Source organism: Crocodylus siamensis, chromosome 5 (genome assembly GCF_052110815.1).
Source record: "Crocodylus siamensis isolate JL-2025a chromosome 5, ASM5211081v1, whole genome shotgun sequence".
In the NCBI taxonomy this organism is placed as follows: domain Eukaryota; kingdom Metazoa; phylum Chordata; order Crocodylia; family Crocodylidae; genus Crocodylus; species Crocodylus siamensis.
The window spans coordinates 8,280,036-8,292,114 of record NC_143399.1 but is presented as its reverse complement, the minus strand read 5'-3'; the positions used below and the strand labels follow the sequence as shown (position 1 = coordinate 8,292,114).

Below are 12,079 nucleotides of genomic sequence, written 5' to 3'. Positions count from 1 at the left end.
TCCAGACTTCACCACCTTCTGCTCCAAGTGCTACATGCCTTGACATCTCCTATAAAAGCACAACTGGTGACAGCACGAGGCACAGCGTATGTTCTCCCCAGAGGGAAGGGACGAGATAACCAGTAACACATGACGGGAGTCGCCCCACTTACTGCACTACTGGAAACTTTGATTACAAATAAGGTAGAAGAACCTGAACAAATACAAAAATAACTTGGCTGCTGTCTTCTAGTCACATTTATATACATGACTCCTGTTAAGCAACAGAAATGCATGTTTGAAGGCATGTTCATTGGACAATGGGTTAATTAAGGAATATTTAAATCTATAATATAGCTTAAGATACTGTCTTTGCTCCTAGCATTGCTTTAGAAAAGGTAGAAGGGAGAGTCTTAGAAAAAGAGACACCAAACAAATATCTTTATTTCAATCACAGTTAGTAAATCACTGCCTCTGCTAAGACTCGCCAACAGAAAGGGAGCTCACACATTTGATAAGATTCTGCAGTGCTTTTGCTCTCGGTTCAGCAATATTTCTGAAGGCTTAAGACACATCCCATCATTGTTCTCAAAACCCTACTTGTGCACATTACTGCCAGACAAAAAGATCATGTGAAATTCTGTATTACAGCAAGTTTCATTGTGCTTGCTGCTCCTGCCTCATGTTTTACAGGAAGAGCACAGACAAGGTACGCCAAACGGCCTTCTCTAAATTTTCTGTCGATTCCTTTTTAAAGCACAACCTTTAACCTACTTGAATGAAGACAGTAGCAGCTGTCTCAGCTTTGTAAGTTAACAGAAGCACACTGGGATAGAGACTTTTATTTGTATTTTCACTCTTCTCAGCTTTTTACTTTTAAGTGAAGCCATATGCTTCTAGTCTGCTCTTTAAAATGACTGCAGCCTTGTGACATGGCCAGTAGGTAGAGCTGCATTAGTTAAGCATACTTATTGGCAGAATCTGCTACTATGAGCACTTGTGAAATCGTTGATGGTAGCATTCAGGTTTACCACCCACATGTAAATGAAGCTGCTAGCCCAGCCGGTTTGTTTTGACAGAGGAGTGGCTTGTTCCATTGTCTAGAGACATACAATTGTGGAGCAATATGAACTTCTCATACTTTTCACTAAGCCAAAATTCTTGTTATAGGGAGTACAGCATAATTTGGGGCAAGATTTATTTTCACATTCTGGAATGTCTGTTGTTCTATCTAATTATATTAAAGTTAACCGTTACTACTTAATTCCAGTTAATAGAATCATGCCAAAAAAATGAGTCGTGCCTTAAAAGTTGACTTTTTCTTCTTTCATAAGATACGCTTTTTATTAGAGAGAAACAGGGTACAAGTAAATACCCACATGATACAACATGCCTTTTCACATCAGAGATCATGACTTTGGGAAATGGATGACAAAACTACTGGAAACAAATGATAGGAAAACACCGCGGGACAACCCACAACTTTCTGTAAGGAAAATAAAATGAAGGTTATTGTGAAAGTACCGTTTCAGAGACCACAGTGATGACAGAGATTTGATGCCTAGAGTAATTGCTAAATATCTCAAACTTCTGTACAGGCAAGTCACTGAAGAACAGTCATCTTAATACCACTTCATGCTTACAGCGAGAGGGCTTTGGGCTAAGGGTTACTTACCCCACAGGAATGGGAGATGACTTGTCCACACAGATTTCACTCCTGCTATACACACGCTCCATGCTTACGTGATCAGATTCTGTTGCTACTGCTACTGTGCTTTACGTGTCCTTCACTTCCTGCGGTATGGAAATAGTGCCAGGCCCTCACCTGCTATGTTTAGTTCCAGGTGAGCAGAGGCCTATCGAAGGAGCGATTGCAGGATCACCTGCCAGTCTTGCATTCCAGCCTGGAAGCCTACACAAGGGAATAATGAGCGCCATGTTGCTACTCTGCCCATTTCTGATATGGGAACAATTTGCCAGGCCACAGAGGGCAGAATGACGCTACCTGGCTAGATCAGTCTCTCATTGACAAGGGTGTACCACGTCTAAACACCACCTCAGACACAGGGTAACTCCTTTCAATAACATAAGGCTTAATCCCAACCAAATTCCTAGAAATGGAAGAGATTTCTAATAGGTTGCTAAAATTGGGACTCCCCGGTAGGTCCACCTTGTTTCCCAGCCTGCAGGTCGAAAGTGATGCTTCCCAGACTGCGGACTGAGGCAACAGTCAAGGAAGAGGCAGGTGACAATGCCTCCTACGTGAGCAGCCTCTTCCTGGGGGTGCTGAGGCTCATGGCAGTGCACAATGATGGCTATTTCCTCCATCTGTTCTGTTGCCTCAAAAATTTCCTCCTAAGATTCAGCAACTGCAGACTGGTATTTAGATGATTTTATGCATATAAAAGCTCCTTCTGTCTCATTGAAAATACTGCAGCATTCAGAAGGAAGGTTCTCAGTGGTAACAAGTACTCCAGGTAGGATTCCTGGAGCCTGTGGCTGGAAAGTGGTGACCATCGTTCTAGCTCAGGTAGCCAGTGCACAGAGGGCTAATTAAAAAGCCTGTAGGGCTGTAAGCTGGCCCTCTGCCTTAAAAGGCCTTCCAGGGACCTCAGAAAGTATGAACACCAAGCTAGAAAACCCCCTCCAACACAAGAGGTCTCAGGAAAATATACCTGACAATTTGTTTTTCTCATGCAGAGGCTTGTCATGGAGGAGCCTTTCCTTCAGAAACGGGTTTTGGTGTCCTAAGGGAGGACTTTAAGCTATGCCAGTACTGGAAGAGGGAGGTTGGTAGAAATATTTGGACCTCTCCATTTAGCATGGAACTGCAACAGCTGCTGGTGCCATGGGATCTGTACTGGCTCACATGGTACAGGTTTATTTGTATCACCTGCTGTCCTGAAGAAAGTTGCAGCATATCTACCAGTTTATGCTGTTTCCTGTGTGTCCACTGAGCTCTTCTGATGCAGAAGACTTGGATGTCGTAACTGTCTGGCGTCTTCATTTAGGGCTATAGTGTTTGGTACCGAAGCAGATGGTGACATGAATGTGGGCTTTGGCAGCCTGCATCATGTTTAGAAGTGGTTGTCAGGGCTGGCTTTAGCTTTCCTTTTGTATAGGACTCGGGTTTCAACGTTCTGGATGTCTGGGTCTTGGGGAAGACTTCCGTTCCCACTCCTTGAAGGGGGATTGGTGCTAGTGCTGTTCCTGAATCCGAGAGCCTAAGAGACCATTGCTGGCATAGTTGACACCTAGGTCTTGAGAGAAGTGACAGGGGAAAGGTAGCCTCTCAGCCAGTCGATGTGCTGGCCAGATGTCTGAAGTTCCTCACGGAGTCTGCCTGGGTCAGAGGTTACTCGCATGGGAATGTTGCGGCACAAAGGGCTCCACCTTCACCTCTCTAGCCTTGTTCATCCTCTTGGGAAAGGACTTGCAGATGCTGCAGCCCACTAGTGTATGCCCTTTGCTAAGGCACAGCGAAGAGGAACCATGGCCATCACTGATCAGCACAGCACCAGCAGATGGGCAGGCAGGTTAGCAAATCAAGCACTGCCTTTCTGAGGACACCCTGAATGCAGCAGGAAGACCTCACTCTACTCCTATCTATGATGAAAACAGCTGAGGGGCAGACTGAGTTCATCAGAAGGCAATAACTAAAAGCTTTAAAGACTTCAATCCTAAAGCAAGGTGTGGAACAAGCAATGCAGATGCTACATTCCTGGTTTCTTGATGCTGTGGGCAATAAGGAGTTGAGCTTAATTTTTTTTTTTTTTTTTTTTTTTTTTTTTACACTCTACCGTGCACACTGCATGTGCACAGCCCAGTGGGCACTGCTTTTTGAAAGGACGCAATATAAAGCACATGTGCACCAAGAATCTGTAGCTCCGCACTGCTCAACTTGTTGCAGAAGGACGAAGGGAATTTACTTACTGCCAACTTTCTGCATGTTGATAGGGTTTTCCGTTGTTCACTTCCCAACCTCCCAGCCCAAAGATTCTAAGTTGAACATTTAAAAAAACAAAACCATGCATTTGAGGAAGTAAAAATAAGTAAGAAAGATCTCCCCATCCCCTCTGGAAACTCAGAGAGAGTCTCTGGGCAACAAGCTCTGTAGGAGCTCCTTCCGTGAGTCAGTGGGATTTGGGGGAGGAAGTACAAGGCTACAGGTCCTGCTCCTTCATCTGCCGAATGTGCTGGATTCATGGGAGGCTAAGGCCATCTGCACCTTTTATCCGGTGAGTCCTGGCTTCTTGACTAGCATGGGTTATTGAAGACCAATCTATGCCCCTTGCTGATTGAAGAGTTCCCAAGACCTTGGTGCTCACAGAGAAAAGCAAACCCCATCCTGAGCTTCATCTCATCTGTGTCTGATTTCTACCTGGCCTTCCTGCCTTCCTCTTTTTACCCAGCATTAAACCAGGCCAAACAGACGGCCCCTACTTCAACATCTTGAAAAACTGCTGAAGCGTCTCAGTTCTGTGCACCAGGATGTGTTGATCTAGTGATCCGGATCCAGGGTGCTATTAAATCACAAAGCAAATTGTAAAACTAACTTCCATTATAGGAATCAACTTCAGAAGGATTTCAAAATAAGTTTTAGATATCTACAAGAGACTCCTAGAATTGGAAAGTGCCCTCAAGGGTCATTTAGTCCAGGTCCTCTTGTGCACACAGTTCTATTTGGGAGACGCCTGCTAGTTTCATGATATACAGAAGACAAGGTAGCTTTTTCATTTCCACTTCAGCTTTTCAACCAAGAACACTGCTGGTGTCAGTGTCCCTTTGCAAAGGAGCCTTAACACATGAGGAAATTACAATGCTCGCTTCCTGAAGTGTGTTGCCCTTGCAACCTTGCGCTGCTAGAGAGATGGACAATAATTTTCACAAACACGTTTCATACAATATTCAAAGGAGAAATCACAAGAAATTTGCTACCGGTGTAAAGAGAACTCTTCTTCCTTAAATCAGAAATGTACCTTATGGAAAATTTGCAGTTACTCTGTCAAAAGACAAACTTGGGTTTTCCTCTTTATGAAATGCTCAGCTCCACGTTCGCATCCTGAAATGGGTTTAGACAGTTAAAAGGTGACCGGCACACAGCCAATTCATACGTCCCCCCAAAGGCTAAACTTCTATATAAAGGAAAATGTAATCCTTTAAAGCAAATTTATTTGGGATATTAAATCAGGGCGTCTTATGAACTTCTGGACAATTTACAAGTTTAATAAACATTCTCATGCATCAGCTTCTGAAACTTAATTGTTGAAAACACTGCAAAGAATTAGTCAGACACAAGTGGGTGTATGGAAGTGCTGGTGAGAGGCGGGTGGTATTTATCATGCATTTCTAATCATGTAACATATATGCTAGCCAGAAGTACATCTTGATGTACATAGGCCTCGATCATTAGAGTCAAATACCTGTCATTAAAAAATAAAAAACTATGCACCAAAAACATATTTCAATTTTTGCCCCAAAGATTGCACTGCACCAGGCCAAGAACAGGAAACATCCAGTCCTTGAATAAGTGATGAGTGTAAGCTCTGGTATTTTAAAATCCCTCGAGCTAGAAAGGTGTGCTTTATACTATGGGAGGGATTGTCAGCTTTCCAGAAGGGGCAGCTGCTTCTAATGCAGGGAGGTTGCAACAAATTAGGGTTTTTAAATTCACAGCTCTTCCTGTATACAAAAATTAGGAAATTTTAAGAAGCTTCTAAAAGTTATTTTTTCCTCTTTGAAGCCTATGTAACAAGACCAACAGTCCCAAGGAAGTCTGGTTTTATAAAATAAAAAGTGACATCTCAGTCCCAATAATGCTGAGACAGTTCTAAGTCTTAACATAAATACAGAACCGAGTGCCCAACAGTTTATAAAATGCTTTATGGTGTTATACATGGCTTGTGCAACGAAGTTTTCTAAAGCTTGTACTGTTTCTAAGCATCGTGCCGCCGTGTGGCTGGTAAGGGAGGTTGGTTCCACAATATTCTGTACGTGGATTCTCAAGGAACTTTAAAATTAAACATCATTATGACATCTAGTATTATATAACACCTTGTCTTCAAAATACTTTGTAAACATTAAACTAAGGGCCACCTATAACAAGAATACAACCATGCCATATATGATGGGAGGTTACATTAAAAATGCAAAATACGTCTAGGCTGAAAGAATCCAAGTCGTATGCCACTTATGGGCCACAGTGTATGTAGATTAGGAAATGACTGTTGCCGTCAGGTTGCCTAACATAGTTTGAGATCATTATATTTAATTCAAAATGACATTACCAAGTAGGAAGCAAGCATTATCTTCATTTTACAGCTGGAGGAACTGAAGCCCAATGGAAATCATTTTCAGAGCTGGGGCTAGGCCCTCGGTGATCTTAACAGTGCAGTCTACCACTTCCCGTGACACCATTTGGTCCTAGGCTGATGTAAATTATTTCTAGCACAAGATTCACTTTGGAGCTCTGAATTATAAATCAAAAATATTAATATAAATCCAGAATTTGGATTAAGGGACTTCAGTTATGGAACCGCAAATCTCTTATGCATCAGCATTGTGCCTAAAACTGTGAAACCAATTAATGCATTTATTATAATTGCACATACCTGCTCTAGGCTGGAGTTTGGGTTTTTTGGAATGTTCTTGTAGAATCAATTCTAACTTTAGCCCTTGACACCTTTTTGTTATTAGTTTATTTAACAAGTATTTTAATAAAAGCATAGGTTTAAGTTTCTCTTAACATGGTAAGTATATCAGTGTTAAAAGTTCAACTATATACAAAGTGCCTAGAAAAGCATTCAGCTCAATAACCAGTCACTTCAATTCTACTTCCAAATCTTTCATAATCAAGTCTTATAATAAATAAAGACTAATACCAAACATGAAAAATGTTTAAAAATTGTTCATTTGCCAATTTTAACAAGAAAAAAAATCGGATTATAATACTTGACAACATGGACATTACGTTTTATGTAAAAAACGCACAGAAAGAACACACATGGAATGATAAAAAAGGAACAATGGTTTACCACTGAGAATATTGCACAACTTCAGGTCTTTCCTCTCCGATTTGCTTCATGTAATTAAGTATACATGAATTAAGTAAAAACTTCTGGCAAGTTCACTGTGTAACTATTTCAATGAACCTGGTACTATAGATTGGTTTAAACACCTTTTGGATACCGTATCGACTACATCTACAGTGTAGTAAGGTGTACATTTTAGCAGCAGGGCTAATAAATAAACCAATATGCTGATTCTGTATTTTACTGACTGATCTTTTAAGATGATTCATGACAGACAGAATTCCTCTCTCTTTTAAGTACACAGAATCTTCCAAGTATTTGTGTGTTTAAATACAAATGGTTAGATCGAGTGCTCAAAATGGTATATGCAAAATAATCAAGAACGTTCCCTGATTTTTTGCGGTTAACTTGAGGCTGCATCTCATTTTACAGGACTGAGACTTCTCCATGTATCAGCTTTACATCGAATGTATAAAAGTCACAGTGGAGTACATTTAAGAAAAATAAACGCATGCTAAATGGATAAAAACATTTACAGCTACAATCTTTGCTAGACTGTCTCTACTAACCACATACCTTTTTGCTTCAGAAATGTAGATATTTGTATCACTCTTACTTCAGCTGTACTTTTTCTCCTTGATCACTGCTACGAACTTCTGTGTCTATATGAATTTTGTATCCATGTGCAAAACAAAATACAGTTTTCTTATATCTGGTTTCATATCTGCTTGGTAGACAAATGTCAGCCAGCAGGACTTAACAGATGCATTTCATACAGAGACCAAGATACAGTATGTTTATTCTTAATTTTGATGACCTAAGAAGTACTACAGGAATAAGAGATGCAGTATCCTTTTGCTATCATCCAAGACAAGTATTTTTTAGGGGAATGAAGGGAAAGAGGGGTGGTGATATTCAACAGTGACATTATATTTTGAAAATGGGACATAGTGTTCTGGATTACTTTATAGCTACATCATCATCATGTCTTTAAGCACAGGTGTCCACCTTCAAGTTGGTAAATCAAAATGTAGATACTCGAAGTATACTTAAGTTTAAGGATCATTGTCTGATCGAACCTGAAGCAAATTAAGGAAAAACAGAAAAAAAAAAATACTATCAGACTGGTTTAGCATCCTCACGTGAAATCATCACTTTTATAGAAAATGGATAGTGCATCTCAGTTTGCTTACAAGCTAGGAGATCACTTTGAATTCTGCATAATCCTAACTGCAAACAAAATATAGCACTTTTAACAGGTTATAAATAAACTGGTTTTCAAGCGTAGAGCCAGCCCAACAATAACAATACACTATTAAAAAGACCTAAGGCAATGGATTCCATTTCCAATGGAAAAAAAAGAACTGTGCAAACAAGCTTAAAACTATTTCTTTGTGCCAGTGTTATAAAATGTAGTTTTTAATAAAGCCTTGACCCAGATGCCTGGAGATTGTGAACAGAATGACAGCAAAAACTATTACTTTATTTAAGGGGAAAAAAACCACCCCTTACCTTGCTTCTACTAAAATCTGATACAGGCAATTTAAACACTTTCAGCTGCTGTAACACTTTACACAATTCCTATATATGGGTGTAAGAACAGGCGTTAGAGGATCATTATATTTTTTTAGGAGTGGGTCAAGGCTTTACATAAAAATAATTTCCTACTTTTTCTATAGTTTCTAAAATATTATGCATTTCTCCAATGTTTGCAGCCTTTCAGGAATTTTTAGGAAATGTACTTTTTTTGTGCATGATCTTAATTCCTAATCCCTGGCTCTTTGGGGCTGAATGACAAAGGATCAAACCCATTAAAATGGATGGTTTCCTTGATGGGTCAGAGGATAAACCCTGGCTCAGTTAGTCTCATATGACGAAAGCAGTGCTGCATCCACTGGCTCCATGCAGGAGGGGCACGTAAAGGATCTCATCAACCAGTCATCTATACAGTCCAGGTGGTAAATGTGCATGCATGGCAGGAATCGGATAGGGTCCCCATAAACAAAGTCCATCATACAGATCACACACCTGGGGAAAGAGAGGCCAGAGAAGTAGTAAGATGCTTAACTGTTAGGCAAAGAGAAGCGTTACCCACCCTGCCAAAGAAATATGTTTGCTGAAGGAGAAGACCAGGGCAGGATTATTCATATACCAACATCTGAATGCAGTATATACTCCCATCTTCCAAGATCCCAACACCATTTATGTCATCAAGAATTCAAATAAAGGTGAACTTTGAAAGGCAAACGGACTATTTCCATAGTCTAAATAGAGAGTAGTTTGAGGAAAAATCTGCAACAAAGTTACAGGCTTGCTAGCACCATGTCCAAAAGGGACCTGGGGGTCATAATTGACCATAAAATGAATATGAGCCACCAGTGTGATGCTACAGTTGGCAGAGCAAACAATGCGCTGGCATGTATCAACTGATGCATCTCAAGCAAAACCAAGGAGGTTGTTCTCCTGCTCTACTCATCACTGGTGAGCCCACAGCTGAAATACTGCACCCGGCTCTGGGCACCGCACTTCAAGAAGCATGTGGAGAAGCTTGAGAGAGTCCAGAGAAGAGCCACTCATGATTAGAGGCTTGAAGAGCAAGCCATACAAGAAAAGGTTGACAGATCTGGGACTGTTTAGCTTAGAAAAGATTTTGGGGGAATTTGGTAGCAGCAGCTTACAAATATGAGCATCAGGGACTAGATGAACAACTATTCACCAAAGCACCCCAAGGGAAAACCAGGAGCAACGGTCATAAACTCCTAGAAGATTTCAGACTAGATATCAGAAAAAACATCTTCACAGTTCGTGTGACCGCACCCTGGACTAGATTCCCAGCGAGGGCGGTGCAGGCACCTACCCTGGAGAGCTTCCAAGAGGAGACTGGACCCACACGTTGCTGGGGTTATTTAACCCCAGCAGTCTTTCCTGCACAGAGCAGGGGGGCTGGACCCAATGATCTCAGGAGGTCCCTTCCAGCCCTAAAAACTTCTGTGAATCCATGAAGATGAAACACAGCTCATTTTTTAGCTTGGGAATGGATGGAGAAACTTTAAAATTTCAATCAAAAGCCAGTATGTGAAGGTGAAGCGAATCTGCTTTGTGTACCATCACGGACATCACAAGTCAGTTTTCCTGAGCCAGGTCCTTTAATCTGCTCAGGTTGTTAACCTCTAAAGTTCCTGCTGCTTTGGGACTGAATAGTGTGTCTATCCCTCTGGACAGACTCTCCTTCCTTTTGCCATCAGGCTGCCAAAACCAGGCTTGGTTCAAGAGCCTGTTGTCTGGCCTCTCCTGTAGGTGACCCAGGAAAGTCCACTTGTACCATCTGTGCAGCTGTCATTTTACCCAGTCCAAAAGCTCCGTGTCCATTATTCTGTGCCAATATGTAATGAGTGTATTAATATCAACTCCTATTATTTGGCATTATAACATTTTTCCCCAACAGAAGTTTTCAATAGTAAATGTGCTATGGAAAAGCTGACAGCAAACTTTGTGGTCAAAAAATGGTAAAAAAAATGTTACAGGTCAGAGAAGCAGTGGAGAGACACCAAAGTGGTAACTTTTGTTCTCCTCTGCCATATTCCCATCTCATGCTGTCCTGCTGAAGTGTATTTACAGCATCTGTCGCTTCCTGTGCGAGGCTGGCAAGGTGGAGGCCAGGCACTCTGTTTGACTGAACCTACATCTCTCTACAGACCTCGGTTTCTCGGCCAAAACAAAATGAAGGTAAACTTGTAGAACTTTTCTTAATGGTCTTATTTTGTGAAGTGTCCTGATGCTAGTTCACCAGACACAGTCTGAACGATAATCCTGCACCATTCCTCCCACTCAGGGATGGTGAGGCTGAGTTATAGGCCCTAGGCTGCCTAGTGGCTGCAGTCAGCACTGTTGAAAAATATACAGAAAGGGGCTAAATTCAGTTGCCTGACACTCCTCTGGCCCCACTTAGTAAAGAAAGTACATTTATTCAAAACTCCATACTATTTACAGGGCTGGAGTGCTGTTGTAGCTGTGCTGGTCCAGGAAAAGCACAACACCCGTGCCACAATAATTCTAATCAACTGAAAGTGAGCTCGCTAAACCTGCGTGATTATGTCTACACAATGTTGCAGAGGCTTCCATAAATCAGATTAAAAATTATACCTTTTGTTATGAATTGCAGCTTGGTGTCTACAGCAGGTTGTCTCTGCCTCATGTGACCTAACCACCAGATACAATAGCTCAAATGCTGGTTGCACTCCCTTTAATTCAGCACTCTCTATCTGGGCCCAGTGTAAGTATGTGGGCCTGATCCCTGCGACGCACTTTTGTCCTGTTCAGGATGCTTGCTGTTCTAGTTCACCAACAGAAGTCTCTGGCCACATGCCCCACGCATGGAGAATAGGAGCTCAATTTCATATCCCTGTGTAGGGGTTGGGGGTCCAACAAGGCACCAGATTATCTTCTATAGTACCAGGAGTGGTGGTGGCATGTTGGCCATGCCCTCAGTCTCTATCACATGAGGGACAAAGGACCAAGTTTAAGTCACAAACACATCCACATGCAATTGTGCAGGAGCACACAGCATGGCCACGAGGTCATGGGACCCATACATGTCCACGTGAACCTACCTTTTATAGGAAGCAGACTGTAGCACAACAAGCCAGACCCTCGTGAACTGAGTATTAAAAAAAGTCGAACAAATCAGAGGGCTTGGACATGGTTTAGTAGAACTTTAGTGACCGTGGGACATGGCCGCTAAAGCTGTAAATCCATTGAAATCACCACCCGGTTCTGTGGCACAGGAAACTGCACTCCCTCGTGCAGTCAGTCAGATATAGCAGAGAGCAGGGGCAGACCCTTACTTCTGTGTAACTCAAGAGACCATTTGCAACTCCCATTACAAAGAATGAAAATGGTTTGGCCTACATATTATATATTGTTTAAAAAACTTTATGGAACCAACACATTGGCACTATGCCTTAAAAGCAGAGCCAAGACAGCCCTGCCCTGAAGGGCTTGTGATCTTAAAACACAGGACAAAATGAGAGAGAGAGAGAGAGAGAGAGATTGCTTATGAAGACTTCTGC

The 12,079-nt window shown here is 41.7% G+C and overlaps 1 protein-coding gene across 2 annotated transcripts in view; it reads right to left on the bottom strand.

Moving 5' to 3' along the window:
• Nucleotides 1-1,290: 1,290 nt before the first annotated feature.
• Nucleotides 1,291-12,079, bottom strand: part of RNF11 (ring finger protein 11) — a 60,831-nt gene continuing 50,042 nt past the window's right edge. Inside the window, exon 3 of one of the 2 annotated variants that reach the window (XM_090048640.1) lies at nt 1,291-9,038. In XM_090048640.1, the coding sequence (XP_089904766.1) occupies nt 8,867-9,038 (172 nt within the window). In that variant the 3' untranslated portion in view covers nt 1,291-8,866. The remainder of the gene's footprint in view (nt 9,039-12,079) is intronic. The other variant, XM_090048641.1, reaches the window with a different exon arrangement.